The 26,767-nt window shown below is 40.4% G+C and overlaps 1 protein-coding gene across 6 annotated transcripts in view; it reads left to right on the plus strand.

Moving 5' to 3' along the window:
* bcas1 (brain enriched myelin associated protein 1) overlaps positions 1–21,486 on the plus strand; it is a 95,686-nt gene extending 74,200 nt beyond the window's left edge. For 4 of the 6 annotated variants that reach the window (XM_033041561.1, XM_033041559.1, XM_033041563.1 and 1 more), the window contains 6 exons: positions 193–255; positions 2,429–2,581; positions 4,423–4,440; positions 4,765–4,941; positions 15,695–15,970; positions 21,232–21,486. In XM_033041561.1, the coding sequence (XP_032897452.1) occupies positions 193–255; positions 2,429–2,581; positions 4,423–4,440; positions 4,765–4,941; positions 15,695–15,970; positions 21,232–21,306 (762 nt within the window). In that variant the 3' untranslated portion in view covers positions 21,307–21,486. The remainder of the gene's footprint in view (positions 1–192; positions 256–2,428; positions 2,582–4,422; positions 4,441–4,764; positions 4,942–15,694; positions 15,971–21,231) is intronic. The other 2 variants (XM_033041560.1, XM_033041564.1) reach the window with 2 other exon arrangements.
* Positions 21,487–26,767: the final 5,281 nt, after the last annotated feature.

A 26,767-nucleotide genomic window follows, 5' to 3' on the forward strand; every position in this document is an offset into this window, starting at 1 on the left:
AGTGAATTAGTCGCAGTAAATTGCTAATCCTCTTTTTAATTAAAAGGAAATTGATATAGTGGCACATAAATGCTTTTAAAGACTTTAAAGCTTACATCAATTAGAATTAACTTTATAGTTCTTTTAAAAAATCTACTGTATGTTGGATCTGCCAGTGTGCAAGTGAAAACAACTGTGTGTTTATTATTGTAGGTCACCCCAACAAAGTCCTCTTCCAAGACAGAACTTGATTCGCATCAAGCTCCAGATGACAAGGTGAACCTCTTATTATTGTTTCATCCATTTATTTGTTGTCTGTTAATGTAGTTGACAGTCTTCAGCCAACAGAGCAAACTTACAACTTTCTTCCTGGAAAAGCTGTTCCTTTTAAGCAGTGAGACAGTATTATAGTCAATTACTTTCCAATATTATTTTCCTACTTGTAGGAAAATATGTGGGATAGCATACTTGGAAATCAATGACTTAAGGGCCTGTCTCACTTAGGCTATTTTTAGGCGACTGCTGGCGACTGTCATAGTCGTAGCAGGTCGCCGAAAAACTGGCGACTAGACTCCCCTTCGACATAAAATTTGAAATTAAATCATTACTTTAATAACGAAAAAAAACGAAGTCAGCACCGGCGATAACCTACGTCACCTGGTGCCAACCTACGTTAACCCGGCGACATCTATGACAGCACCTACGTCAGGAGAAGTCAAGCTGCGCTCATTGGCGTCAAACCCATTGTCGCCGACTATCTCCGAAAAATTTTCAACATATTGAAAATCCAGCGGCGACCAGAAAGATGCTACGACTCTTTGGGCGACTGAGGAGACTATTCATGACCATACAGGCGACACCCCGGTGACCATGTGGTGACAGCCTAGTCACCTGAAGTCGCCTTAAAAATAGCCTAAGTGCGACAGGCCCTTTAATGTTCTAGAGTTTCACTGAACTGGGTTATGGTGTAATTTAGGAAATTTATACTGTCGGAAAGTAAATCGTTGTCAATTTCTTTATATCTCATTGACATTTTAAATGCATATTTTTCCTGTTTTTGATGGGAAGGGCTAGAATTTAATAAAGAATGTGCCAATTTTTGCAGAAATTATCCAAAATCAATATAGATAAATATTATATGGTGAGCATCACCAGCACACGTGCAATATATTTAGGTTACAGTAACAAATATATATTTTAAACCTATTATTATGGACACAGAGCATAGGGGTTAGTTTAACTAAGCTAACCAGTCAGCGGAAACACAATACATGATTACAATCAAGTCATTCACAGTGTACAGATACATGATAAAGAGAATAACGTGAATACCATTTAGTGCAAGAAGAAATTTATGTTCAGTTCCACTCTTACTATTTTAAAGTATTAATACAATGTAAAATGTAAGTCTATTTTTGCTGATGTTAACTTAACATAAGAGCTAAAAAAATGACAGGGTGAATGTTTGACCTAATAACTAGTTGGTCAATGTACAACAAAAACTGGTCACATTTCCTGACTGTTCACGTTTGTTCATTTGTACAACTAAATGTGCAGAATATGTAAGTTTAAGGAGTGTTTCAACATTGCAATTGCATATTTGTATATGCATTTTCCAGCTTTCCATTCATCACAAACAGCAATAGCTAAGATTTACACGAGTGGAAACTTGGAAGGAAGATGTTAAACATAACCATGAAAAAAAAACATTTCACGTGTGACAGCTATATGGTTTATTCTAAGAGTAGTTTATTATTATAGTGTTATTCCTTTTACATGATAAGAGCGCAGAGATTAGCAATAAGATTGTGGTTTAAAACCAGCCTAAAAAAAGGCATATAAATCCAGATCCTATCACACCCTAAATACAGGGTCTCACCAAGTTATGAACGAACGACTTATGAACACCTCATACTTATGAATGAGCTGCCATAAATGTAGTTAAATGTAATCAAGACTAGTCTATATAGGCTATATTACCTCCAGTCTGCAATCAGACACCATCGCGACTTAAGAAAACGTACTGCAGGTTTCACGCTAGGAGGCAACTTAAGAGAGTTACTTTGGAAATTGATAAGCAATCGCTTCCATTGATACTTGTTTTTGGAAAGTAATGTAATGTGCATTGATACTTCGCCTATCAATACCAGCCATTGAGTATGAGACTTTATGATTTTCTACCATTGTAACTAGTTAGGAGTAGCCATTTAATAAACATTGACGTTAAATAGACCTCAATCACACAATTCATTGCAATACCATGGAGGTATGGTTACTGTATCAAATGACTGTGTATTTTCTCTAACGTGGGAATGTCTGAATGAGGTGCTGTAATGACAAGGGAAGGGGAATCTGATTTTTCCTTTACTTAGCTGAGGTGAATAGCGACGATGCAAGTGCAGATGTGACAATGAAATTAAATGGCCTTTTTTTCCCGAATGGTCTGAAGAAGAAGGTAAACGGTGAACACAAAGAACCAACAGGCAAGGCCCACAAATCAGAACAAGAGGCACTGAAGGCAAAAGATACAGATTTGTCTGAAAGACAAAAATCAGAAAAGACACCAACACAAAGTCCATTCGGAAAACTGTTTAAACAAAAGGTAAGCAAGCCCGTCTCATTTAAAGTGATAATATTCTTACTGGGTTAACCTCTTCATATGTGCAGGAAGGAACTGCAGATGCTGGTTTACACTGAATATAGAGTAAAAAGTGCCGGAATAACTGGGTGGGTCAGGCAACATCTCTGGAGAAAAGAAATACGTGACATTTCGGGTTGAGGCCCTTCTTCAGTCTGAATTTTGTTTATAACCTCTTCAAATGATTTTAAAATATATTCTACTTGAGCAAGGGTTTGGGATATTTATTGAAGAATAGTCTTTGTTGAATCGTATATATATTCAGCAACCCATTTACAGAAATCATGAAAGACACTACTATAAAAAGACAAGCTAACAGCCATTCTTGTTTACTAATGGCAATGCAATTAAGATAATTTGAGAAAAAGCTGCCAGTCAGAAATCTGCCAGCCATGAACATTATCATTTAATGCTTAAGAAGACAAGGTAATTATAGCAATAATCTTACACTGTCATTTTTAAATATAATATCACTGAGTCTGGCTTCCCACTGGGACAAAAGGAAAACAAAAGTATAACAATAGTTAGAAATCTAAATTAGGTTAAAAAGTTGCATTTGTATTTAAAAATGTACTTTTCTGTGCATTCATTGAAAGCAAGTCTCACTGACAAGACCAGTATTGAGTGCACATCCCTAATTACCCTTGGGAAGTTGGGCATGGCCACTATCTTGATTCAGGGCAAACTTTCTGGTGAAAGTATCTCCACAGTGCTCCTACTGGGGTTTTCTCCAGAGATGTTCTGGGGTCCAGACCCAGCAACAAGGGTATAGTATTTCTTATTTAGTGAATGCCTCATAGAGTGGAATATTTTGGCAATGAACTCCTGTGCACTTTCCAAACTCTCCTCCACTGTGCTGCCCCCATAAATGATAATGAGGGTGGCACAGTAGCGCAGCGGTAGAGTTGCTGCCTTACAGCACCAGAGACCCAGGTTCGATCCTGACTACGTTCTTGCCTGTATGTCGTTTGTACGTTCTCCCTGTGACCACGTTCTTTCTCCGGGTGCTCTGGTTTCCTCCCACACTCCAAAGACGTGCAGCGATGTAGGTTAATTGGCTTCTGTAAATAGTCCCCAGTGTGTAGGATAGAACTAGCGTAGGGGTGATCATTGGTCGGTGCAGACTCGGTGGGCCAAAGGGCCTGTTTCCACGCTGTATCTCTAAAGTAAACTAAATGAACCAATTGGGAAAGATCACACGTTTAGGAGGTGCTGTCAGAATGCACGAATTATTTCACCAGTGAAAATCATAAACATGATGTTGCGTCGTGCATCGTGACATGTAGATGATGTCGCGTAAATAAAGCGTAAATAACGCCCAAGTGGGACAGACCCTTAAACTGTTATGCGACGCTGTGAATGGCATGGCATACTAGTGCTCAGAACCATTCCATCTGACTTTTTTTTTAAAATAGACACAAAATGCTGGATTAACTCAGTGCGAGAGGCAGCATCTCTGGAGAGAAGGAATGGGTGAAGTTTAGAGTCTGGATCCTTCTTCAGACCCGCTGGAGAGAGGAGGAGAACTTCTTCGGAGTCGGCATACTTTGAGGAGATTTTGCAGTGGAGCAGACAAAATGTGTACACAATTTTTGATAATATTAATAATGTACGACTGATATACATGAAATGTTTATGATACGTGTTTGCTTCTAATAAAAATCAGCTCCACTGCAAAATCTTCTCGAGTATGCCGACTTTTGAAGAAGTTCTCCTCCTCCCACTGTTACAGTTCAATAGTTATATAATTGACAATGAAAGCCTTGTTTAATAACTAATTGAGTTTGTTACTTATTTTTAAACAGGCTGTCAAGGAACCACAGGTCAGTGCAATTCAGAATGTAAGGTAATTCATATATTGCAAATTATATAATGACAATTTCCTGATTTGTATTCATATAATCTCCATTCAAAATGACCTCTTGAGAATGTTACATTGAATGTTTCATACACAAATTTAATTTAAGTGTCATTATGCACATGAGAAATATATAACGGTCAAAGTCGTATCAATTTTTCTTCATATTATTGTCTTTCGAAGGCTGTCTAAAATAACTGCCCGATTGCTACTGTCTTTACTGTGCATGTCGATAATAATGCACACCTTTGAAAATATGATCAAATGTTACATTCCATTTATTATCCAGTTTGAACAAGAAAACGTGGCTTGTTCCCCTGAAGTGAAAACAGAAAAAGGCATGTCCCAGCCACAAAAACAGATTTCAAAACAGGGAAGTAAAGATTCTGAAGCAGTGCAGGAAGTAAGGTCTGAAGAAGAAGCTAAACCAGCCAAGAAGGGTTTTCTCAACTTCTTCAAACAGACGGTAAAAGCAGTCTTTGTGCACAATTACTAACTCATTCCATGCGGTATAGAGTTAAAATGTATGATTTCATGATTTCTGGGCAGCACGGTGGAGCAGCGGTAAAGTTGCTGTCTGACAATGCTTACAGTGCCGGAGACCCACGTTTGATCCTGACTATGGGTGCTGTCTGTACGGAGTTTATACATTCTCCCCGTGACCGCGTGGGTTTTCTCCGAGATCTTCAGTTTCCTCCCACACTCCAAAAACGTACATGTTTGTAGGTTAATTGGCTTAGTATAAGTGTAAATTGTCCCTTGTGTGTGTAGGATAGTGTTAATGTGCGGGGAATCGCTGGTCGGTGCATGGTGGGCTGAAGGGCCTGTTTCTGTGCTGTATCTCTAAGAAAAAAGTTTTTTAAATTACACATATGCTTTTTTTATTACATTTATTGGCATTTTATATTCTTGGAATTATTCATTGGATTGTGCATGGAGAAGTTAATCCAATTCGGCAATAAAGTAGACACTTCAAGTTGAGACCATTCTTCAGTCTGAGCTGACTCAGTCTGAAGAAAAGTCTCGACCCGAAATGTCACCCATTCCTTCTCTCCAGAGATGCTGCCTGTCCCGCTGAGTTACTCCAGCATTTTGTGTCTATCTTCAATGTGAACCAGCATCAGCCGTTCCTTCCCACACATAAGGCTTAAGAGGGATATGGGCCAAACATGGTTCAAACAGTTCCTTCCTACACATAAAGTAGACACTATTGGCCTGGAAATAGGTAGAGAGTTTATGAAGTACATAACAATAGAAGAATGTTGCCAGCTGGGATGAGATTTAAAATAGAATAAAAAGTCTTATTCAGTTATTTCTGTGTTGCAGAGAGCTGAAATTTAATGGTTAAAGCATTTAATCCTCATTCCTTAAAGAATGAAATTTAAAAATCTCCACAGGTTCTCCATGGCTACAGAATCTTCCTGCAGATATCATTTGTTAAATATTGTGAAATAGAATAGGAAAGGCACAAGGAGCTGGAAACCATTTTTCATCTGTGGAGTGGAAATTCTGATTCATTTGGATGAGAAAAAGCCAATTCAATTTTCACATTACTGCGTTTAGATCCTGCTCCATGTTTCAGCACAGCACACACAATAGGGAATGAGTGCAGAGCCTGAGCCTTAAACCTTTTTGCTAAATAGATGTGTAGGAAGGAACTGCAGGTGTTGATTTAAACCGAAGATAGACAGAAAATGCTGTAGTAACTCAGCGGGACAGGCAGCATTGCTGGAGAGAAGGATTGGGTGATGTTTCGGGTCGAGATCCTTCTTCAGACTGATGTCAGGGGAAGAGAGATACATAGATAAGGAAGTGTTAGGTGTGAAAGTAGGACAAAGGGAATGGAGATCAAGGAAAATATAGCCGGAGAGCAAGAGAAATCACAGAGGGGGATCAGCGAGAGAGGATGTTGCTGAACTCTCGTCGGAGAGAGGAGGAGAACTTCTTCAAAGTAGACATACCTTGAGGAGATTTCGTTGCGAAGCGGAAATGTGTAGGAAGGAACTGCAGATGCTGGTTTAAACCGAAGGTAGACACAAAATGCTGCAGTAAATCAGTCTGACAGGCAAAATGGTTTCCTACATCTATTGGCGCATGTGTTACAACAGCTTGTATTTGTAGCACCTTTAAAGTAGTAACACTTTCTAAGGAATTTCGAAAGAATATTATCAAGCAAAATCTGATACCTATTTCACATGTGGGAGTTCTGGGGCATGTGATACAAGGTTACAGGGATAGATCTTAAGATGTATCCTGCACAATGGAAATACATTTGAGAGATTTAGGGGAGAATTAAGGTAGGGAAGTTTAGTTTAGTCTAGAGATACAGCGTGGGAACAGGCCCTTCGAACCACAGTGACCGCACCGTATAGATCACCCATTCACTAGGTCAAAATGCTGGAGTAACTCAGCGGGACAGGCAGCATCTATGGATGGAAGGAATGGGTGAAATATTGGATCGAGAACCTTCTTTAGACTCTGAAGTCTGAAGATGGGTCTCAACCTTCTTCTTCTTCTTGCATATGACGTGCACAGCCTAAAGTTGTAAGACAACTTGTTCTAATTGATCTTACTTGATTGTGCACACGGGGTTGATTGCATTTGTCGAAATAGGGCGGACCACGTGAAGGTTGCAATCTCCCACCCCGGTCTCAACCTGAAACGTTACCCATTCCTTCTCTCCAAAGATGCTGCCTGTCCCGTTGAGTTACTCCGGCATTTTGTGTCTCTCTTCGGTGTAACCCAACATCTGCAGTTCCTTCCTGCACACCAGTTCTATCTTAAACTCTAGGGACAAGTTTTACAGAAGCCAATTATTCTACAAACCTGCACGTCTTTGGAATGTGGGAGGAAAGCAAAGCACCCAGATAAAAAACCCATGTGGCCACGGGGACAAGTTACAAACTCAGTAGAGACAGCACCCGTAGTCAGGATCAATCCCGGGGCTCTGGCACGGTAAGGCAGCAACTCTACTGCTGCACCATTGTGCCGCCACTTTAGAGGCAACGTTACGAAGCCCTGACAAAAACATACCTGGAGTACAATTTTGGTCTTCATGGATCGGCTTGCAATTCAGAGAAAGTTCATGAGGTTGATTCCTGAGATTAAAGGGTTGATGTATGACGAGAGATTGAACAGGCAATGCTTGTGCTCAATAGTGTAGAGGAGATCTGATTCAAACATGCAAGGTTCTGGTGGGGATTGACAAAGTTAATGCTGTGAGGTGTGGCCCTTTGTTAAGGTAGCTACATCTTGGAGGCAGAATCTTCGGCAGAGATTTGGACTTTATTCTCTCAGAGAGTCATAACTCTTTGAATGTCACTTAACCAGACAGCTGTGAAGCTGGAGCCATTGAATATACAGTATTGAACATGAGGCAGCACAGTGGCATAGCAGCAGACGTGCTGCCTTACGGAGCCAGAGACCAGGGTTTGATGCTGGCTATGGGTGCTGTCTGTACGGAGTTTGTACGTTCTCGCCGTGACCATGTGGGTTTTCGCTGGTTGCTCCAGTTTCCTCCCACACTACAAAGACGTACAGATTTGTAGTTTAATTGGCTACAGTAGAATTGTAAATTGACCCTAGTGTGTAGGACAGTGCTAGTGTACGGGCTGATCGCTGGTCCGCGCAGACTTGGTGGGCTGAAGGGCCTGTTTCTGCGCCATACCTCTAAAATCTAAATGAGACTGAAAGAAATTCAAACTTCAAGAGAGTGAAGGGATTCGAAGAGTGAAATGGAAAGGGGGTGGTGAGGTAGAGATTGGACCTGCCATGATCTTATTGAATGTAAGTATAGGCTTGAGTGATTGATAGGCATATTCCTGTTTCTGGTTGTTATCTTCTCAATACACTACTAGCACCACAGCAGCACCAGAGTAGCACCAAAATAAGCATCGGCATAAACTGGGTGGCACAGTTGCACAGTAGTAGAGTTGCTGCCTAACAGTGCTTACAGCGCCAGAGACCCAGATTTGATCCTGGCTGTGGGTGCTGTCTGTACGGAGTTTGTACGTTCTCCCCGTGACCTGCATGGGTTTTCTCAGAGAACTTCAGTTTCCTCCCACGCTCCAAAGACATACAGGTTTGTAGGTTAATTGGCTTCGGTAAAAATGTAAAAATTGTCCATCGCGTCGGATAGTGTTAGTGTGCGGTGCTCGCTGTTCGATGCAGACACGGTGGGCCGAAGGGCCTGTTTCCGCACTGTATCTCTAAACTAAATTAAACTAAACTTTAAATGGGTACCTATCAGAGATCAGAGGAATTTCTTTTCCTTTTGTAGTTTATTTACCAATTTGATTGGAGGTGAAATTTTGAGCCCACAATGTGGAATTCAACATTGCTGCATGATGCACCTTTTAAAGAGAGCCCCGTTTCCTGGGGTGAGTTACATTAACTGTGGATGCCAGAATACATTAGCAATGCTGACTGGACTCCTTTTCAAATGCAGAAACAGGACGCTTTGGAAGCACATATTCATTGACAAAGCTGACAGGGAAATTTAACAGTAATAAAAAAACTGGCATTTTTCAGAACATAAGGAGGCCATTTAATGCATTGTGCTTTATTTTTTCTGGAGCATTCCCAAATTAATGTCACTGCCTTATTATCTCCTTGTTGCTATATTTCTCTCAAGTTTTAAATGATCATTCATTCTATCCTTGAAAGATGCAGCAGTCCCTTAACCAACTATTTATCTGAATCATTGGGTCTCTTTGTTCTTATTCTACATCTGCATTTGGTCATGAGATTTATAAATATGGCTCTAGTTTTCCGTCAAAAGTGCTTTAAATCACACTTTTATATTTTACATTACACCTGGCATCTATCTTTGTAAACTGTGAACTTGTCGGGATGGTTCCTGTAGCCATTTCCAGGGTGCCTGGTTATATCATGTAATCAGTACACTTACAAATTGTGCTGTCTATCGGAGATCTGTTATGACCAAATACAAAGAACTGGCCCCTGGACTGGCCCATTTTTATTTACGCACATAAATGAAATATTTGTATGCTGAAAACCACTTTTTAAAGGTTTTGATTCTAGTCGGTAAACCGTAGGTGGAATTGTTAAAAAAATCTAAAAATTACCAATTGTAGAAAAAATGCATATTTGAAAATTCATTCAAAATTAGTTAATATGAGTCTTTAATAGGAGCAATGTGATTAAAAAAATATTTAATTCCACTAGTCAGCAGAGAATTGTCTCACTCTCACAAATGCTGAATGTTAAACAAATATTGACTGAAAACTGGTTGGAACCAGGAATGAGTTACAGATAGCCATAATTATTTCATTAGAAACACTTATGAGTCATGGGCTCAGTAAAACATTGTAAACGTTGTTTGGGACTACATCAAATGCAACATTAAAGCGTATCATAGCAATGATCAGAAATTTGTGTCACTAATGTAGACAAGCTTGTTAACTGCAAAATTTTAATTATGCAGTTAATTTATGCAGTTAATTGCCAATAAACACTTGTTATCACTTTTTCCACAGCCAATCTTTGAAACTTCTTCGCCTCTGTTTTGAGGTTTCCAAATGGGCTTTGCACTAGCTAGGGATGTCCGATTCACCTCTACGCCATTCTGGACATTGAACTTTGTCTATGAAACTGATGTGCTACAGTGAGCTACAGTGCTGAGAAATATATTTTGCACCCTGTACCTTCCCCTTTTCACACTTGAGCTAAATTGGATTATATTGATGTATCATATATCTGATCAGTTTGGATAACATGCAAAACAATGTACCTCAGTATTTCAGAAAATAATGAACCTGAACAATAGCAGACAGGCAATGGCTAACATTCAGCGAACAAATGCAGAATCTGCAGAAGGTTACATCATTTCTGGCACAAAAACATTAACGAATAAAGGGGCAGCCATGGTGCCGCAGTGGTAGAGTTGCTGCCATTGCATGCATATTATGGCTTTTTAATGGTATGACTGTATGGCAAATCAAATTCCTCGTATGTTGCAAAACATACTTGGCTAATAAAATATGATTATGATTACGAGGATTATGATGATTTTACAGCACCAGGGACTCGGGTGCGATCCTGACTATGGGTGCTGTCTATATGGAGTTGGAACGTTCTTCCTATGACCTGCATGGGTTCTTACTGGGAGCTCCGGTTTCCTTCCACACTGCAAAGACATACATGTTTGTTGGTTAATTGGCTTGGTAACATTGTAAATTGTCCCTAGTGTGTGTAGGATAGTGTTAGTGTGTGGGGATCGCTGGTCGGCGCGGACTCGGTGGGCTGAAGGACTTGTTTCTGCGCTGTATCTCTGAACTAAACTGAACTAAAACAAACTAAAGAACACTAAAAACATACGTTTAACACATAATAATTGAACAACAGGAAGGGACAGACAGACTGTTGGCGAGGCAGCCAATTGCTGGCGCCACCCGGTGGTGTGATGTAATGTTTTCAGATTAAGGTGGTACCTTACAGCACACAACCAAATGTAGAGTCATAGAGTCATAGAAAGGTACAGCATGTAATCAGGCCCTTCGGCCCACTCACTCCCTCCGTGCTGACATCCAACCGCATTTACCGTAACCCTAGATTAACCCTAAGTTTTATTCTCCCCACTTTTGCAATGTAATTAAACAGTCTACAGAAAGTTAAAAACAAAGCAATGATTTTTCTATAAATACTTAAGAAAACCAAAGCAGAACGTTATCCTATAGTTTTCCTTAAAAGCTGGCTAATATAGATCCAGAATCTTTTCCGTCAGAGTACCTAAATTATATAATCTTGCAGTCTATTAGACGGGAATGTTATTATGCATCTTGATAATGTTTTCCAAGTGCCATGTGAAACAGGGTCTGAAAATAGGTATCTTCAGCTGCTGGATTGTAAGTATTATTAAATACTTACTGATGAGAACTCATGAGGGGAGTGCTTGGAATGATTGTGCTGCAAATAGTAATTTCAAAGATCAAATGTTTCCTGGTCATTTGCAAGATTTCTACTGTTCATCGTAGAGGATTTGTATTTTTTGGAATTTGCATTCAAGGGTTTCAAGAGAATTCTCGAAACGGCAAACACTGAACAATTTTGTTCATTTCTTGTGGTAGAAACTCCTGGCTCATGTGAACATATATTCTTGCTACTCGGTGCTAAATAGTTAGGCTGTTGTAATGCGTTTCCTTTGTTGATCCTACTTCACGGTTACCAAGGCCATTTCTTTTCAGCCCTGCCTTCCACTTCACACTGGCACTCTTTTCTGAGTTGACCTTTACACGTTTATCCTTCCAGTCACTTCACATTTGAGCTTCCTTCCATTCCAGGCTGACACTGTCCTCGAGTTCACAGTGGCATTCATCACCTTCCTGGCTTTCTTGATGCTGACCACATTACAAAGCTGCTCCCCACCACTTCAGCCTCCTCATCAATGGCCCGGCTAGAAAAACACACAAAAAACTCAGGTCCCACAATGCTTTCATAAGATCAGGACTTCCCACCCACAGTGATTAACAAGAGCAGGTTTAGCTTCTAGAGAAGCAGCTGAACCATTTAAGAATTAGGAGGAGCTGAGCAAGATGATACTTAAGGGTCTAATTTTCACATTATAGCGCAATTCTCCTCGTAAAAATAAACAATTGATTTTGTATTTAAAAAAGCAGGCCTAATAATTGGCATTAACATGCAGTAATGTCCAGAGCTGGCATCCGTCCATATGATCAGTCTGCATGTGTGTTCTTAACATTCAAAATAAACTATGCATTTCTCTTTAAATTATGCAAAATATGGTTGCTATTTCCATTTTGAAATGTTTTATTTGAGCTTGTTTATACAGATTGTTTAGCAGTCTCCAAAAAAGAAACTCCCCACAGAATAACCGTTCCCTTTTTATTCCTAAATTCTAGCCAAATGAATTCTGATTGGCAATAGATTATGTTTTTCAATCTCTGTTCTATTCTCTTCTATTCAGCCTTCCTGGAAATTTGGTGACAACATTGTTCACCTCCCACTCAGATGTCAGCCTAAGGCATTGTTAAGTCTGTTAATGCTCTCGTCTCCTATGCCGATCACACAATTTATTCTCTACCACACTAATTTTATTCAGATTACTTTCCACACTTATACATAAATGCAAACGCCATGCTCCCTGTTGCCAATCTTACATTCTAAATACTATACTTTGGTTATATCACCCTTTTTCTGTGTCTGGCTAACCACGGAAAACAAATGAAACTGCAGATGCTGGAATCTCAAACAGAAACAGAAATGCTGGAAAGATCATCAGTGGAAAGAGAAACCATTTAACATTTCAGGTCAAGAGACCCAGAGTTCTGATGAAGGATCTTTGACCTGACACATGAACTATTTCCACATGCTGTATGATTGGCAGATTTCTTCCAGCATTTCTGTCTTTGCTTCCTACAAACCTGACCTGTTCCACTTGTTTTCTGCTTCCTTGTCTTTCCACCAATTCCACCAATTCAAATCCCATTTTCTAGTTAGTATTCCACCAGCATGATCAATAGTTTCAAACTTGCTCAGATGTTGCCTAACCTTGTAATACATACTAGAGTAAATATCTGATAATCCAATGTTCTACTTCTGATAATTCCAAAGACTCTGCATTTTGCTCGCCAGTGGATATTTCCTGCATCCTCTTGAAGCTCGCTGGAGCCTCCTTGGCTGCATTGTCTTAACTCACCAGGATCCCATTTCCCTCACTCTCTTGAAGCTATCTAGGACCCTCTTGGCTGCATGCCTTTAAAACCTATGTCCTCTGTAGGGGCAAATGAAAAGACCATGCGGAGTTGGTGTTTGAAGTAAGATCTCCTGAGCGCAGTTTTGGTACAGCTTTTATATTCTCAGCTGAAGGTGGCACGGTGGCACAGCGGTAGAGTTGTTGCCTTGCAGCGCCAGAGACCCAGATTCGATCCTGACTTGTCTGTACGGAGATTGTACATTGTCCACGTGACCTGCGTGGGTTTTTCCCGGGAACTCCGAGTTCCTCCCACACTCCAAAGACGTACAGGTTCGTCGGTTAATTGGCTTGGTGAAATAGTAAATTGTCCTTAGTGTGTGTAGGATAGAGTTAATTTGCAGGGATCGTTGGTCGGCACGGACTTGGTGGGCCAAAGGGCCTGTTTCTGCGCTGTATCTCTAAACTAAACTGACAAGATGATATAGAATCTAGACTAACAGTAAAACTAGGTGTTGATTACAGAATGGAAGTTACAGTAAGACTTAATTAGCTAACAAACTAGGTCTTGATTACAGAATAAAATGATTATCCACAAGTCCAATTTAGCTGAGAGTAGAACCAATTTTCTGTTACAACAATGGGTATCACATAATAGCATACCATAATCAATGAAGTTCCTGAAACTTGGGTGTCATCACTGTTGCATTCCATGCCTCTACTTTTAGGTTTTGTCTGCTGTTCCCTATCATCAATTGAAAAAACTAGGCTTGTATTCACTGGAGTTTAGAAAGATGAGGGGGGGATCTTATAGAAACATATAAAATTATAAAAGGACTGGACAAGTTAGATGCAGGAAAAATGTTCCCAATGTTGGGCGAGTCCAGAACCAGGGGCCACAGTCTTAGAATAAAGTGGAGGCCATTTAAGACTGAGGTGAGAAAAAACTTTTTCACCCAGAGAGTTGTGAATTTATGGAATTCCCTTCCACAGAGGGCAGTGGAGGCCAAGTCACTGGATGGATTTAAGAGAGAGTTAGATGGAGCTCTAGGGGCTAGTGGAGTCAAGGGATATGGGGAGAAGGCAGGCACGGGTTATTGATAGGGGACGATCAGCCATGATCACAATGAAGGGCGGTGCTGGCTCGAAGGGTCGAATGGCCTCCTCCTGCTCCTATTTTCTATGTTTCTATGTTTCTATCACAATAGCACAATCCACATCCCTCTTTACTAGTTAATGGCCCTCCCTATTCTTTCCCCTACAACTGCCCCATTTCCCTTGAGACGGAATGGGACTTTGTTTGCCATGTGTTTGCAAAACATACCACATTTACTGGAAACCATATTTTTAATACCATGTAGTTCCTTTAAAAAGGTGAACTAAAAGTGTAATCACAAGAAACTGCAGATGCTGAAATCTTGTGTCGAACACAATTGCTGGAGGAACTCAGCAGGACTGGCAGAATCTCTGGAGGACTTGGAAAGGCAACGTTTCGAGTTGGGACCCTCTGTATTAAAAGTGTTTTGATGTATCTTCTTATCGAGACCACACACAAGATTAGAAGTTGTTCAGCCAGTGATGAACACACTTCTTGGCATCTCATACAATGGCGTTGCTTCTTGTACGTGGTGGTGGAAAGAATGGTGGAAACAGGGTCGCGACGTGAACGCTCTTTCCTTGACCCTGTTTGATGTATTAAAAGGAATAACATGGTGCAGAAAATCTGCCAGTCTGGTTCCACCAAAGTTGGATTAACAGTACTACTCTATTTCTGGGCCAGAATTGCAGAAACCCTTTTGACTTCTAAACCACATCTCCAGCCACATTCATTTCTTGCAATTACTTCTTATTTTCAAGCAGTCCCTCACGATCCAGAATAACGTGTTTTATTGGTTTTAAGGTGATGTATCCATGTGCCATTTCTGCTAAGCTACTGTATGGACCATGGGATACTATTCCAATTGCTCTTTCTCCAGTTTATGTGGTCATAGGTTGAAGAATTTCAAGGGGCATGTTGCATTTTTTACTAAGGAGGCTTTGAGCACATCCTTGAATATATTTTTTCACTTGCCACATAGTCTCTTTATGTGACAGAGCCCGGAATACAGGCTCCATTTTTGGGAGCCTGGGGTCGGTCATGCAGATGGCTGTGGGGCTATCTAAGTGTAACTGGACACAAAATACTGGAGTGACTCAGTGGGAGAAGCATCATCTCTGGGGAGAAGGAATGGGTGACGTATTGGGTCGAGACCCTTCTTCAGTCTCGAACCGAAACGTCACCCATTCCTTCTCTCCAGAGATGCTGCCTGTCCCGCTGAGTTACTCCAGCATTTTGCGTCCATCTTCACTTTAAACCAGTATCTGCAGTTCTTTCTTACACATTGACATTAGTTCATCTTTTCCTCCAGTCAGTTTGGATATAACATCAGCAACCTGACAGCATGGTGCAGTTTACAGACACCGAAATAAAGTAATATTGATCCATCGATAGCAAGAGGGTTTCAAGTGACAGCTTCAGGTTCTGATAAAATGACTACATCCTTTTCAGGAATCAGGCTCGACAGATGACTCCGTAAAGAAGGGACCTGAAACAGAAGAAAATTCAGTGCAGCAACCGGAAAAGGTCAATGGCAATTCAAAGCAGAAAAAGTCCGTTCCAGAAGGGGAAAATCGGAGAACAAAATCTTTGGAAGCTCTTCCTCCCACACAGCAGCCAAACACCACTTCAGAACCGATACCAAATGGCAGCAATAACCAAACCAAAGAAACTCCTGAGAAGAGACTGGAAAAGAGACAGTCATTTGGGATGTTCCTAAAGCAGTTGGTACGTTAAAAGAAGCTCAGATCTAACAAGTACCTGAAGTGTTTCCAACTTGAACATTGAGAAAAAAATTCTCATTTGTTATTGGTTGTGAACCTTGTGTTTTGTAGAACTTTAAAGATAGGTTTGCTTCTGATTTGAATGATCCTTCCAAAGTCTCTAATCATTTTGTATTTCTATAATATATCCAGCTGGGCTAATGAAAGAATTTTAGGGCTAGCCATATTTTACTAAATTATAGGGCCTTCCAAAATTAATTGTAGAAAAATTCATGAATTCGTAAATGAAAAAATTAAACTTTAATAAATGGTCAGAGCTCAGACTTGCAAACAATGGAACCTGTTGCAATTTGAAAAAAAAGATACTTTTATGTTTGAACTGCCCATGCATTCAGTTTTTCTTTGTCTTAACTCCAGTATTGTGGTACCAGACTAAAGATTGGAGATTAGCACACAAATTACCTACGAATTGTAACTCACATTAAACTAGCACTATGTGGGAAATATACCACCTCTATGTGAGGCACCCAGGCAAAAATACCTATCACACACAAGACTTACGATGTAGCATGTAATAAAACAGGTCTTGTACAGGAAATTTTTCACGGACTTTTGTCATGGCAGAGTGTGGAACTCCAGAGGAAGTCAGCACTGCCATGCCAACATGGACTATAGACCCCATGACTATGGGATAGACGAATTCAGGACTAGCAAGAAGTAAAAGGTGGACATGAAGGAGTATTGGGCAGAAAGAAAATCATGGAGAGAGGATTGCAGAGGGCAGAGCAAGTAGATGCAAGATGGGGAGGTTTGCTCAGGGGAATGCATGCGGTGCTGGTGGAGAAGAGAGTCAGTGTGGCGGATATGGTCCGGGAGGAAACAAGGCCTAGAGGCCATTGGTGTCAAGGGGAAAGGTCATTGGGAGTAATCAATAAGAAGGAATACTTAAGTGAGAAGCTGCCTGGAAAAGGAGAGATCCATCAGCTGCTCACCTAAGGTCAGGACCTCCGTAAGCAGTGAAGGCCAGTCTTAGTATACAGTGTCGACACAGTGGGCTGCTCTGAGTAGCATAGATTATCATAGGCAGTGGCAACGCAATGCATGTCTAGTGCTTCAGTGAGTTGAGCACCATCGCGACAGAGAACCCACATCTGCTGAACTTTAGGATGTTCATAACAGCATTTTTTAATAAGATTCCATCACGGACCATATGAAAAAAGCATGGTAAAATGTCATGAATTGCTTTCAATTCTATTCCAAAGCCACCCATATCAGTACAGATGAATATGTTGGATTAATGTACAAGGCTACCTTTCATTGCAAGTAACTTCTTATCAATGAATTTGAACTAAATTTAGATCTACTCATCCAAGAGTCGGCGGCAAACATTGTAAATCTATATTTAACCAATACTGATTACGTATGTACATAATTGGTAGTCACTAGTTCAGATAGAAATAATATAATGCATTATAATCTATGATCATAACACCACAGTACCCCAATTCCCATTATAAACCAAGTGCTGTTTAACTCACATTCTGGATCAATGAGCACAGATGGCTCTGTGTTTAGATTTTCCTTTTACATTTTGTAGTAATCCCCTGGGTATATGTGTCTAAAGTCTGGAAAAATACACCAGATATAACGAGAGATGAAGGCTTAATGAAAGAAGAACTGAAATATCATCGAGAACTAAGGCAATGTTCTTCCGCAAACATCTTTGGCCTTTGTCAAGAAGAAGCTTCTAATGACTATTTACAGCTTTTGATTAGTAGCCAAAGAAACTCAAGTTAGACAGTTTTATCATAAGATTTTTTTATTTGAGAAAATAGCCAGATTACATTAAAAAAAAAATGCATGCTGCTAACATCATTTGTTTACCCTTCATACAAGTTAAACATGTTTTGATGTTTAACAAAAAGCAGTGGTGTAACCTTAAATGATAGCAGAGTTATCATTCATTACCACACTGGCAATGAGCATATTAAAGAATGTGATGATTATGATGTCTTAATTGAACAATTAGATCTTATCCCGATCTTATCTTATTGCTCTGCTGCATTTTGAGTTTATTTTATTGTCACGTGTGCCGAAGTACAATGAAAAGCTTTTGTTGCGTGCTAACCCGTCAGCAGAAAGACACTATATGATAACAATCGAGCCATCCATAGTGTACAGTGTACAGATACATTATAAAGGGAATAACATGGATAACGTTTAATGCAAGATAAAGCTAGTAAAGTCCGATCAAAGATATTGTCCATTGTTTCGCTGTACTATTTCCCTTTGTTCTCCTCAATACAATAGCGAAGGTTTAATTCCCAGATTTTGTAGCATTGTTAATCTCATTTATGGATCAGTAAGGGGTGCCACAATTGGCCTCAGCAACCCGAATTAGGGGCAATCCCACTGGATATTTGCTTCTGATTGTTGTCGAACAACTGGCTGCTTTAAGGATCCAAGTGTACTGTAGATGTCAGCATGGCAGGTCTGTGATGACCTTGATGGTTGATCAGTCTGCTATGATTCATTGTAGTGTTCGCATTAAAAAAATAATGTCAGTTTGTGTGAGGTTCAAGGATAATTGTGAGTTTGGCATACAAGTAAAATATTCATAATAGATGTTCTCCTGGAACAATGTTGTTTTTCTTTGAAAAGAACCAACTGTTCTACATTTTCCACAGTCCAGTAACCTTGGGTGAATGCTGTGGGTAATTTCTGTTTTAATCTGCATTTTTTTTTAATTCAATGTATCACTAATATAGCTGCACTATGGAGAGTAAAGTAAATTAAAAGCAAGTCTTTGCTGTGTTTGCTGATGTAAAACAGCAACTGGTAAAACTACCATGGTAGATTCCAGCACCTCTACATTAGGCAAAGGAAAATCACTCAAGGTTCCCATCCACAATTGCCAAACTAGTTGCTACAAATGAAGGCATGAAAGACTCCACAGTTAAATAGGTCATCTGTGTACACTCATCCATGAATAAACTCGAGTGGTAAATATACTGACCACAGTATACTTGCCACAGAAAGCAGTGGAGGCCAAGTCAATGGATATTTTTATGGCAGAGATTGATAGATTCTTGATTAGTACGTGTGTCAGGGGTTATGGGGCGAAGGCTGGAGAATAGGGTTCAGAGAGAAAGATAGGTCAGCCATATTTGAATGGCAGAGTACACTTAATGGGCCGAATGGCCTAATTCTGCTCCTCCAAAGCTTACTGGATAGCAACCTATTTGGCCCTTTCAGCGGGTAGGGGAGAAAATTAAGAAATGTATAATGGTAAATTTCTGATATTTGAGGCTGAGACAGACCAGGTTGAAAAAGTGGTTAAAAAAGCCTACCAGATCCCTGCTTTTATTTATGTAACATATTTATGCTAAATCTTCCCCCATTACTAATTGCATGCCTGAATTTAACTAATTTTCTGTGCAATAAATATTTCACACCAGACCACTAAAAATAAACAACAGAGGAATAACATGAGTAAAAAATATAACAGAAAGGAAGTCATGATGAAACTTTATATAACACTGATTTAGACAAAGGGAGGACAGATGCCTGTTTTGGGTGGCAGATTCCAATTTAGTTTGTTTATCATCATATATGCCAGAGTGCAATGAAATTCCTTGTTCACAAGATGCTCATAGAGTACATGGCAATGATAGATACAAGAATAAATATAATGATGAATGCAAAACAACAGAAAGTGCAGTGTAATCTGAAGTAGTGAAAAAAAAACTAAAGAGCAATAACAGAATAACCAACTGAGATAGAGTTAACATTTGGATGGCACAGTGGTAGAGTTGCTGCCTTACAGCGCCAGAAACCTGGGTTCGATCCTGACTGCAGGTGCTGTTTGCACGTTCTCCCTGTGACCGCGTGGGTTTTCTCCGGGTGCTCCGGGATCCTCCCACATTCCAAAGACGTGCGGGTTTGTAGGTTTTACGGATTCTGTAAATTGTCCCTAGTGTGTAGGATAGAGCTGGTGTACGGGCTGATCGCTGGTTGGTGTGGACTTGGCAGACTGAAGAGCTCATTTTCACACTGTATCTCTAAAGTCTAAAGTCTAAAATCTACTCAAATATAGAATGAAGGTGAATGGCAAGATAACCAAAAGTTATTGAGGAATGGTTAACTGCCAGGAATAGACATGTAGGCAGACTGGGAAAGCTAGTGGCAGCATTTCAAAAGGGACTTGCCTAAGTATCTGAAAGGAAAGAATGTGCTGGGATATGGGGATAAGGTGGGGAAGAATAGGGGGCTGCAAAGTGTGGAAGCAGGTTGTGTTGCTGCCTCACAACTCCAGTGTCCAAGGTACAATCTTGACTTCTGCCCTATAGACTACATGTCCTCTCTGTGTCTGTGGCATTATCCCATGTTCTCTTGTTCCTTCTACAGATCAACAATTGATGGTCAGTAGCTTAATTGGCTGCTGTAAATTAACGCTGGTATAGCAGCGGGGTTTGTTGATGTCCATGAGAGAGAGAATAAATTACAGGGAATCAGATCAGTCTGAAGAATGGTCTTGACCCGAAACGTCACCTACCCATGTTCTCCAGAGATGCTGCCTGATCTCCAGCACTTTATGTCTATTCAAGTTACTGGGAAATGCTGGAATGGATTGATAGGATTGTTCCAGGAATCAACATGGACTCCATGGATCAAATAACCTCTTTCTATATGGACGGGAAAGGAATGGAGGGTTATGGTCTGAGTGCAGGTAGATAGGACTAGGGGAAAATAAGTGTTCGGCACGGACTTGAAGGGCCGAGATGGCCTGTTTTCCGTGCTGTAATTGTTATATGGTTATATGGTTATATATTGGAAGGAACTGCAGCTGCTGGCTTACACAAAAGGTATGTACAAAATGCTGCAGTAACTCAGCAGGACAGGCAGGAGGTAGACTCACAAAGCTACAGTAACACAGCGGGACCGGCAGCATCTCTGGAGAGAAGCAATGGGTGACGTTTCGGGTTGAGATCCTTCTTCAGAATTCTTCAGGTCAGACAGCATCTCTGGCGAAAAGCAATAGGTGACGTATAGCATAGAACCTCTTTCTATGTTGTAAGGAGATACAAGACTGGAAGCAGATGTATTGCTCTTGCACAGAGCTAGTGGAGTCCCAACAGGCCAAATGGCCTCTTTCTGTTTAATGTCTATCTTGTGATTTCCAGATCAACTATTGAATTATATAAAGATTGCTGAAACTGACATTGTAATTATTAAAGTCTCCATTTTAATTTTTCTGCTTTGCAGGGAGGGAGAAAGACAGCAGATGCCGCTGTTCAGACAGATCCTGTTGTTATCCATCCTGCAGGGAAGACAAAGTGATACCAGTCTGCACCACCAGCACCCCAGCCCCAGAAAGCTGGGCAACAGGCTTTAATACTCGGTGAAAACACATACCATTCACTGAAGATGGACACAAAATGCTGGAGTAATTCAGTGGGGCTAGCAGCATCTCTGGAGAGAAGGGATGGGTGACGTTTCGAGACGAGACCTTTCCTCAGCCTGAGGAAGGGTCTTGACCCGAAACATCACCCATCCCTTCTCTCCAGAGATGCTGCCTGTCCCGCTGAGTTACTCCAGCATTTTGTGTCTATCTTCGGTGTAAACCAGCATCTGCAGTTCCTTCCTACGCATGCCATTCACAGGTCTGATTATCCCTTTTGTTTCTGTATGCAGTCAGGCCATGCCTGACAATATCATCCCAATTTAATTTCCAGTTCAAGGATGCTGTAGCAAACATCTGAACTTTTTACATTACGTTGATAGATTTAAATGACATTATTTTCTAAGTATTACATAACTGGAAATTCATACGGTGCACTAATCGTATTGGTAATTACTTTTTAATTATTTTTATAATAACATCAGATACTTATTGCAGGAAAGCATGCTGTTTTTTTAAAAAGTGCTTTTCAAGATAGTTGCACTTCGTAGGGTTGGAATGCCATCACAAATCGGCAGTGTTGAGCAAGAGCAATTCATCATTATTGCCATCAATCTGATATCTTGGAACACCCAATGAAGTAAAAAATGTAACTGCTGGAAGAACACACTGGTTCAAGCTGCATCTGTGGAGGCAAAGAAATTATCAATATTTTAGGTCAAGACCCTGTATCAGGACAAGGGAGTAAAGGGAAGATAACAAGTAAACAGAAGTGAGGGGGAGGAGTGGGACAGAAACCAGGAGGTGATAAGTGAAGACAGGCACAAAATGCTGGAGTAACTCAGCGGGACAGGCAGCATCTCTGGAAAGAAGGAATGGGTGACGTTTCGGATTGAGACCCTTCTTCAGACTCCACAGATAAGTGGAACCAGGTGAAGGTAGGCATGAGGGGCAGATGGAGAAGGGGAAGGGAGAGGAAGAGAAGAGAAGTAGGCTAATGATAGATGGAAACACCTACCCTACCCTTCTGCCAACTTTATCTGTTACCACTGTCTCCACACTACCCCTCCCCTCCCCTCCCCACCTGGATCAATTTGATGAGTGGGTCGGTGACAGTCAAATGGATCCAGGTTTCCACCTTTCAAATGGATCCACCTTTCAGCTGCCAGCACAGTCTCATTCCCCTCTCTCACTTCTGTCTATTCTCTGTCTTCATTCATGGTTCTGATGCCAGGTGTCACAGAACAAAGAACATAGAACAGTGCAGCACAAGAACAGTGGGTGTCACGGTGGCGCAGCGGCAGAGCAACTGCCTTACTGTGCCAGACACCCGGGTTCGATCCTGACTACGGGCGCTTGTCTGTATGTTCTCCCCGTGACCTGTGTGGGTTTTCTCCAAGATCTTCGGTTTCTTTCCACACTCTAAAGACGTACAGGTTTGTAGGCTAATTGGATTGGTATAAATGTATAATTGTCCCTAGTGTAGAGTAGGGCAGTGTTAATGTGCGGGGATCACTGGTCGGCGTAGGCTCGGTGGGCTGAAGGGCCTGTTTCCGCGCTGTTTCTCCAAACTAAACTAAACAGGCCCTTCGGCCCACATTGTGCTGAATACGATGCCAAGACTATCTCTTATCTGCCTGCACATAATCCATATTCCCTGCATATCCATGTGCCTATCCAAACGTCTCTTAAATGCCACTATTGTATCTGTCTCGACCCCAAATACCAACCATCTCCTTTGCCTCCACAGTGGCTGCCTAATCCATCAAGATCTTCCAGCAGTTTATATTATCCTCCAGATTCCAACATCTGCAGTCACCTCTGGTTCTACAAGTGTTTGGCTCATGTGCTCTGTAGTCAGTGGTCTGTAAAATGCCTCCAACATTCAATACACTGACATTTATTTTATATTCTGCGCCACCAATTTGGGATGAATTTCTTTGCAATTCTTGTTATATGTTATATGTTAAGGAATGAATTGAGTGTATTAACATTAAATCCATGTACCAGGATGGGGATTAGAGTTGGGATTACATTGAGTTCTAACATTGTTATTAATTGTTATAAACCTTAAATTTAATTGAATTGACGCTCTTAAAAATGTTTAACCAATGAATCCAGATTGAAGAAAGATAATTTAGGCTGTTTCTGTACACCAGGGGGCAACAAAACCTTGATTTGGAGGGAAGAGCCCATTTTTGATTAGTTTTTCAAACTTTTCATTTTGGGGGGATTTTATTTCAAATGGTCTGAAAACAGTTCCACATTGGCATGTTAAAAATCCATTTAATTATGCCTGACACTTTAAATGCCAGTTGAAATTATCTGCAAATATCTTGCTAATTCAGTGCTCTGTACATTTGGAATTAAATATATAATTTGACCAATTAAATTTGATGGCACATTAGCAGTAACAAAACATGAAATTACATTAAACAGATCTCATTTTTTTGTATTGCATTATTATTCATAGCTAACAAAACTGTCTTCTGTTAGTTTCTGACAAAAAGGGTTCAACATTTTTGAAAGTTAAAACCAGAAAAATGTTATTTTACCATAAAATAATTAAGGTATAAAGCTTTCATCGTGTGTTAATTACGCTATTAAAACATGCAGAGAACTAGGAATTGTCAGCAACTCATAATGAATTGTTTTTCCTTTGGGCACTTCCTTTCAGGCTGTGTGCTTGCATTCTTTCTGATTCATTTGTACACAATTCATTACTTGGAGCAATTAAACTTATTTTTACCGTTCAAAATCTTTTCGGTGTTCCTTTGTTTATTGAAATGCCCCCTTTTTAAAAAATCAATCTTACATTTCACCTAACATCTGTGAAGTGTTCTCTTTTGTCGGCTTGCTGTTGAAATTGATCAGTACTTGCGGTGTAGCCTCAGACATTTGGTAAATCAACTACCAATTAACCAGTTAAATATCAATCAAAATATTATCAACAGTGCAATGGTTTATAGTGTAACGTACATTTAAGAATGCATCCCTTTCTCGTCGAAGACAGGCTAGTATTTTACTCCACTGGAATCTAGTATGTTATCTAAACAGCATATCCCCATTTAAGCCCTTCGGCAATGAATGTGGGCGACCTACTTAAATAGGAGATTCACAACTCATCAATTCTCCCAACAGATTTACAATTGATTATCAGGAATTTTGTTCGATATATAAACCTTCCCCGAGGCAAAAAGCAATACCAAGAGTGGCACTTTGGTTGATGTCAGCTAATTCAGCACAGCCCAGAAAAGAAATCCAGGAATTCCTTAGTGACTGTTTGTAAACCCTATTGTCTCCGATCTATTTAAGGAATAGAATGTATGATTCATCACCATCCTTCTATAATACTTTTTATATGAAGAATATTATGTAGAGTTATTTTGGATTGGAAAACACTCCAGCCAAAAGGAACGTTTCCAGAATTTAGCTTTAGAGCAAGTAGTTTGGATTTACGCCCAATGTTTTCTTAGCAATTTGAGAGGGAAAAAATGAGAGTTGATTACAACACACACGAGGTGATAAAAGCTAGAAACTAAATGTACTAACCTGGAACACTATGAAATGATTTGTTTCGAATAAAATGTATCTCTGTTATTAGCCACTTTCAATGACATTTTGTAATATGAAACATCACACATTAAAAAAAAAAGGAATTCCTCAAAGGATTGATTTTGGCGGTTTTCCTGGACTGAATTTAAACTCCCAGAAGCAGCTGTTTTGAAGTTGTTGCACATATTAAAATGCAAATATGTCTGGTTCAGGAATTGAACCTAATCTGGTTTTCAAGTAGAGTTGCCCATCCCATTCAAAGTAAGTGGGTTGTTCGTATGAAAGGGCGTTTGCAGTTTAACTTCTTCTTTCAGTTTAATTTAATAAACCTTTAATCACAAGTGTCTTAACATTCCAATTCTCGGGCCATCCAGCAGAGGGATATAATGCATAACACACATACCTTTATAGCATTGCTCCTGATCCAGGAGAATCACAGGATGTATCCTGGACAAGTTTACAAGAATCTTCATAAGTGATAGGAGAAAAATTAGTCCATTCGGCCCATCATGTCTACTCTGCCATTCAATCATTGCTAGTCTATCTTTTGCTCTTAACCTCATTCTCCAGCCTTTACCCCATAACCCTTGACACACATACTAATCAAGAATTTATCTGTCTCTGCCTTAAAAAATATAAATTGACGGCCTCCAGAGCCTTGAATTCCGCAGATTCACCACGCTCGGACTAAAGATATTCCTCATCTCCTTCCTAAAGGAATATCCTTTAAATCTGAGGCTATGACCTCTGGTCCTAGACTCTTCCACTATTGGAAACATCCTCCCCACATCCACTCTATCCAGGCCTTTCACTATTCGGTAAGTTTCAATGAGGTGTCCCCCTCATCCTTCTAAACTCCAGCGAGTAGAGGCCCAGTGCCGTCAAACGCTCATCATATGTTACCCCACTCATTCCTGGGATCATTCTCGGAATCTGCTTCTCTCCACGCCACATTATGTGATCCGTATTCTTATTTTCTTCCTACACATCCTCACCAACATCCAGGACCACAAACAAGCATTGGGTACAGCCATGCTGTCCACATCTTCCCAAGATCTCTCATTGACTAGGTGCACCTTCACAGTCCCATAGATGTCGGACGTGACTTTGGCTTCTTGCTCAACAGCCCTCCAGCCGGTTAATCAGCCTGCCTTTGAGATTGGGCCCTGCCCAATGGAAACTAACTTTAATTTCTCCATGACATTCAGCAACCATCCTTCTACATTTTCAAGCCACAACAGCCCTTTCCTGTCTTTCTGTTGAAGCTGCCATTGTTTACCAGGCAGTCGTGCTTCTATGAAATCTCTCTCCATGGAATCAGTGGATAAGACTTCAACATTATTTCACATCCAATTCAAAATACAAATTCTTCCAATGCATACTGTCACACATCTTGGCAAGTGGGAAACAATGTATAACACCTTTTAAATGAAGTGAAAGATGAAAAACAGTTTCAACGTTTGATCCAATGTAGATGTTGTTTTTGATGTGTTTTGCTTGGAAAACAGCAAAATCCTCCTCTTTGACCTTGTTCAGCTGAAGATGCCCTCAGTTGCTCACTGAGGAGGCAATTCTTTATGTGACCTAGGAAGTTTAAACTGTTTGACTGTGTGGTGCATCAACAATCATGCCTGATCCTATTCTTGGGTGATATCTGGCAGAGATCAGTGAATAGCGCTCAGAAATAAATGTAAGGGTGGCAAGGTGGCGCTGCGGTAGAGTTGCTGCCTTACAGCACCAGAGACTTGGGTTCGATCCTGACTGCAGGTGCTCTCTGTACGGAGTTTGTAATTTTCTCCCCGTGACCTGCGAGGGTTTTCTCTGAGATCTTAGGTTTCCTCCCAC

Source organism: Amblyraja radiata, chromosome 23 (genome assembly GCF_010909765.2).
Source record: "Amblyraja radiata isolate CabotCenter1 chromosome 23, sAmbRad1.1.pri, whole genome shotgun sequence".
NCBI classification, from domain to species: domain Eukaryota; kingdom Metazoa; phylum Chordata; class Chondrichthyes; order Rajiformes; family Rajidae; genus Amblyraja; species Amblyraja radiata.